Source organism: Ranitomeya variabilis, chromosome 2 (assembly GCF_051348905.1).
Source record: "Ranitomeya variabilis isolate aRanVar5 chromosome 2, aRanVar5.hap1, whole genome shotgun sequence".
Taxonomy (NCBI): domain Eukaryota; kingdom Metazoa; phylum Chordata; class Amphibia; order Anura; family Dendrobatidae; genus Ranitomeya; species Ranitomeya variabilis.
The window spans coordinates 359,664,498-359,670,497 of record NC_135233.1 but is presented as its reverse complement, the minus strand read 5'-3'; the positions used below and the strand labels follow the sequence as shown (position 1 = coordinate 359,670,497).

Here is a 6,000-nt window from a genome sequence, read left to right as displayed (position 1 = left end):
GTAAAAGGTTTACATTGGAGCTCACAGGAGTCACGGATACCCGTTGTCAGTGCTAAGGCCTAAAGAACCTGATGTGTGTGTTGTAAGGACTTTTTCCTTTAAGTTTTCACTTTCTGATAGAAAAGGCTTATTTTGCCATTTGGAGCAGTTTATGAACTGTAAATAAACTTGCATGGACATTGCAGCAATACCGTTCCCTATGCCTACCTCATCTGCAACTAGGTGAGTACAGTCTATCTATCTATCTATCTATCTATCTATCTATCTATCTATCTATCTATCTATCTATCTATCTATCTATCTGTTATTTATCTATCTCTTATCTATCTGTCTATCTATCTATCTTTCTATCTATCTATCTGTTTATTATCTATCTATCTATTATCTATCTCTTTCTTCAGTTCTCAGTCCACCTTTCACCCCATATTTACAGTCTCTATTTCTGCTTCTTTGTACTAGTATACAATTCTCTATTATACACACTTGTGCTATTATTATTTGGCCTTTTGGAGTCTCTCTGTCGTTTTTCTGAATGCAGCTCTTGTTGATGTTCGGAAGTCGCCCCTCTTTAGGATAAAAGGCCCCTGAATGTTACATAACACTATTGTCGTTGGAATTTAGAATCCTGAAACGAGATACCGAGCAAACAAAACACTGACATTATTTTCTCAGGCTGTTCCCTCTCCGGAATGGAGCAGAATAGAGCCGAGACCACTGAAGCTGGGACCCTCAGGATGGGGATGAGCATAGGGGCGACGCTTCTCCTCACTACTGCTGTAACTTTCCTGATTTACCTTTTTAAAGTCTGGAAGAAGAATGAGCCAAGAAATCTTCCCCCGGGACCCCGACCTCTGCCGCTACTGGGGAATATCTTCCAGGTCAACCTCACAGAACTGCACAAGGATTTGGTTAAGGTAAAGTGGATTGTAGCTACTAGTAACGGCGAGACTGAAGGAGTTGGGAAGAAATAGAAAATCATGGCTCCTCTTTCAGAAACAGCGCCACCCCTATCCATAGGCTTTGTCTAGTACTGCTGCTCAGGTTCTGACATAATCTGTAGTAAATCAGGCTAGAAGCGCACTGGGGGCGGATTGTTGTTCTTGGACGGCTCCTTTGACACACTCCCAGTGTTCTTCCAGCCTGATTTGCATATAACTTCCATGTTGATTTCTCATGACTGGCACATTAGATTTCTACATAAAAGGTCTCCTTTTTTTATTGGTGGTCGAGCGCCTAGCCAGCCAGACTGTTACTTCAATACATAAAAATGTGACGACAGCTTACCTTTACGGTAGTGGGAATTAATAGCCACGTGCATTCATGGATCATAAAAACTTAAAAAATTGAAAGTGTCATTTGGGAGCTGCTTAAAACGTTTTGCAAAGATTCACATCAAAAATTCTATTGCACCAATGTATTTGCAATAAAACGTCTCTGCCAATAATTTTAATTTAAAATCTCCTACGATTTTGTGTCTACAGCTACCATGCAGAATTATCTGTCCCCGTGGTTTCTTTCTATATACACTCACCGGCCACTTTATTAGGTACACCATGCTAGTAACGGGTTGGACCCCCTTTTGCCTTCAGAACTGCCTCAATTCTTCGTGGCATAGATTCAACAAGGTGCTGGAAGCATTCCTCAGAGATTTTGGTCCATATTGACATGATGGCATCACACAGTTGCCGCAGATTTGTCGGCTGCACATCCCAAAGATGCTCCATACAAGGCAGGATGGATCCATGCTTTCATGTTGTTTACGCCAAATTCTGACCCTACCATCCGAATGTCGCAGCAGAAATCGAGACTCATCAGACCAAGCAACGTTTTTCCAATCTTCTACTGTCCAATTTCAATGAGCTTGTACAAATTGTAGCCTCAGTTTCCTGTTCTTAGCTGAAAGGAGTGGTACCCAGTGTGGTCTTCTGCTGCTGTAGCCCATCTGCCTCAAAGTTCGACGCACTGTGCGTTCAGAGATGCTCTTAGGCCTACCTTGGTTGTAACGGGTGGCGATTTGAGTCACTGTTGCCTTTCTATCAGCTCGACCAAGTCTGCCCATTCTCCTCTGACCTCTGGCATCAACAAGGCATTTCCGCCCACAGAACTGCCGCTCACTGGATTTTTTTTCTTTTTCGGACCATTCTCTATAAACCCTAGAGATGGTTGTGCGTGAAAATCCCAGTAGATCAGCAGTTTCTGAAATACTCAGACCAGCCCTTCTGGCACCAACAACCATGCCACGTTCAAAGGCACTCAAATCACCTTTCTTCCCCATACTGATGCTCGGTTTGAACTGCAGGAGATTGTCTTGACCATGTCTACATGCCTAAATGCACTGAGTTGCCGCCATGTGATTGGCTGATTAGAAATTAAGTGTTAACAAGAAGTTGGACAGGTGTACCTAATAAAGTGGCCAGTGAGTGTATATATATATGTATTTATATTTAATTCAGCGCTAGATAGCAGAAAAGCCGGTAATTCAATTGCCGGCTTTTGCTCTCTCCTTCACAAGCCCGACAGTATATGAGACATGGTTTACATACAGTAAACCATCTCATATCCCTTCTTTTTTTTGCATATTCCTCTTTACTAATGTAACAAGTGAACAAGTGTCTCTGTGTAAAATTTGGGGTCCCTAGCTATTAAATTAAAGGGTTAAATCCTGGAAAAAATTGGCGTGGGCTTCCGCGCAATTTTCTCCGCCAGAGTGGGAAAGCCAGTGACTGAGGGCAGCTATTAATAGCCTAGAGAGGGTCAATGGTTATAGGACCCCCCCTGGCTAAAAATATCTGCCCCCAGCCACCCCAGAAAAGGCACATATGGAAGATGCGCCTATTCTGGCACTTAGCCTCTCTCTTCCCACTCCCCTGTAGCGGTGGGATATGGGGTAATGAAGGGTTAATGTCACCTTGCCATTGTAATGTGCCATTAAGCCAGGTTAATAATGGAGAGGCGTCAATTATGACACCTATCCATTATTAATCCAATAGTACGAAATGGTTAATAAAACACACACACATTATTAAAAAGTATTTTAATGAAATAAAGACACATGGTGTTTTAATATTTTATTATACTCTCAATCCACCTGAAGACCCTTGTCACCTGAAATAAAGTTAAAAAAACAAACAACAATATTCCATGCCTTCCGTCGTTCAGTCTTGTCCCACCCTGTTAATCCATCTGAAGGGGTTAAATCATTTTAACTCAGGAGCTCTGCTAATGCAGCTGTGCTCCTGCCTGTAAAACTTCGTGAATGAATGGAATGCAGGGGAATGTACTGTAGTGACCTCGAGTCGCGGTGATGCGCCCTCTGCTGGATGAACTCATATGAACTCGAGCCTGGGAACTTTTCAGAATATTTTCCCAGACTTTTAGGGCCCTGTTGGCCCCATGACCCAGGTGCAACTGCAACCCCTGCACCTATTAGGCCGGTGTCACACTCAGCGTATGGAAATACAGTCCGTTTTTTACGGCCATAATATGCAGTAATTGTCCCAAAACACTGTTCCATATTCAATGCGAGGATGCGATTTTTACGCACAAATTTATCCGTGTGTCATCCGTATGGCATCCGTATGGCTTCCGTACGGCGATTTTTTTTTTTGTGCAGGCTTGCAAAATGGACATATCATGGATCCATCGGCTCAAATATTCAGTCTATATATATATATGAGACACACACATATATATATATATATATATATATATATATATATATATATCTCACTGATACATATATATATATATATATATATATATATATATACAGTGGGGCAAAAAAGTATTTAGTCAGTCAGCAATAGTGCAAGTTCCACCACTTAAAAAGATGAGAGGCGTCTGTAATTTACATCATAGGTAGACCTCAACTATGGGAGACAAACTGAGAAAAAAAATTCCAGAAAATCACATTGTCTGTTTTCTTATCATTTTATTTGCATATTATGGTGGAAAATAAGTATTTGGTCAGAAACAAAATTTCATCTCAATACTTTGTAATATATCCTTTGTTGGCAATGACAGAGGTCAAACGTTTTCTGTAAGTCTTCACAAGGTTGCCACACACTGTTGTTGGTATGTTGGCCCATTCCTCCATGCAGATCTCCTCTAGAGCAGTGATGTTTTTGGCTTTTTGCTTGGCAACACGGACTTTCAACTCCCTCCAAAGGTTTTCTATAGGGTTGAGATCTGGAGACTGGCTAGGCCACTCCAGGACCTTGAAATGCTTCTTACGAAGCCACTCCTTCGTTGCCCTGGCGGTGTGCTTTGGATCATTGTCATGTTGAAAGACCCAGCCACGTTTCATCTTCAATGCCCTTGCTGATGGAAGGAGGTTTGCACTCAAAATCTCACGATACATGGCCCCATTCATTCTTTCATGTACCCGGATCAGTCGTCCTGGCCCCTTTGCAGAGAAACGGCCCCAAAGCATGATGTTTCCACCACCATGCTTTACAGTAGGTATGGTGTTTGATGGATGCAACTCAGTATTCTTTTTCCTCCAAACACGACAAGTCGTGTTTCTACCAAACAGTTCCAGTTTGGTTTCATCAGACCATAGGACATTCTCCCCAAACTCCTCTGGATCATCCAAATGCTCTCTAGCAAACTTCAGACGGGCCCGGACATGTACTGGCTTAAGCAGTGGGACACGTCTGGTACTGCAGGATCTGAGTCCATGGTGGCGTAGTGTGTTACTTATTGTAGGCCTTGTTACATTGGTCCCAGCTCTCTGCAGTTCATTCACTAGGTCCCCCCGCGTGGTTCTGGGATTTTTGCTCACCGTTCTTGTGATCATTCTGACCCCACGGGGTGGGATTTTGCGTGGAGCCCCAGATCGAGGGAGATTATCAGTGGTCTTGAATGTCTTCCATTTTCTAATTATTGCTCCCACTGTTGATTTCTTCACTCCAAGTTGGTTGCCTATTGCAGATTCAATCTTCCCAGCCTGGTGCAGGGCTACAATTTTGTTTCTGGTGTCCTTTGACAGCTCTTTGGTCTTCACCATAGTGGAGTTTGGAGTCAGACTGTTTGAGGGTGTGCACAGGTGTCTTTTTATACTGATAACAAGTTTAAACAGGTGCCATTACTACAGGTAATGAGTGGAGGAAAGAGGAGACTCTTAAAGAAGAAGTTACAGGTCTGTGAGAGCCAGAAATCTTGATTGTTTGTTTCTGACCAAATACTTATTTTCCACCATAATATGCAAATAAAATGATAAAAAAACAGACAATGTGATTTTCTGGATTTTTTTTTCTCAGTTTGTCTCCCATAGTTGAGGTCTACCTATGATGTAAATTACAGACGCCTCTCATCTTTTTAAGTGGTGGAACTTGCACTATTGCTGACTGACTAAATACTTTTTTGCCCCACTGTAAGTGAGTCACACATATATATATACATATATGTGTGTCTCACTGATAGATATATATATATATATAGACTGCATATATGTTTTTAAAAATATTTGAGCCGATGGATCCATGATATGTCCATTTTGCAAGCCTGCACAAAAAAATCGCCATACGGAAGCCATACGGATGACACACGGATAAATTTGTGCGTAAAAATCGCATCCTCGCATTGAATATGGAACAGTGTTTTGGGACAATTACTGCGTATTATGGCCATAAAAAACGGACTGTATTTCCATACGCTGAGGGTGACACCGGCCTAATAGGTGCAGGGGTTGCAGTTGCACCTGGGTCATGGGGCCAACAGGGCCCTAAAAGTCTATTTGAAATAGTCTATTCGAAAAGACGATTACTATTTATAAACCTGCAATAATTGGAGGCCCCATTGGAGCTTTTGCATTTGAGCCCACAAGCTTCGAGTTACACCACTGTTAACACACATGGGTTGTTTGTAGTCTATAACTGATGACACATAATTAAGCATTGACGTCATCACATTATCATTAATAATTCAATTCTTTTCTGATTTTACCTATCATATTTAACATTTAAAAAAAATAAATAATTCATAGCTAATTTGATTCAG

The 6,000-nt window shown here is 41.6% G+C and overlaps 1 protein-coding gene across 2 annotated transcripts in view; it reads left to right on the top strand.

Annotated features, from left to right (window-relative positions):
• Positions 1 to 377: 377 nt before the first annotated feature.
• LOC143805917 (cytochrome P450 2H2-like) overlaps positions 378 to 6,000 on the top strand; it is a 58,413-nt gene continuing 52,790 nt past the window's right edge. Inside the window, exon 1 of one of the 2 annotated variants that reach the window (XM_077285676.1) lies at positions 378 to 914. In XM_077285676.1, coding sequence (XP_077141791.1) covers positions 690 to 914 — 225 coding nt within the window. In that variant the 5' untranslated portion in view covers positions 378 to 689. The remainder of the gene's footprint in view (positions 915 to 6,000) is intronic. The other variant, XM_077285675.1, reaches the window with a different exon arrangement.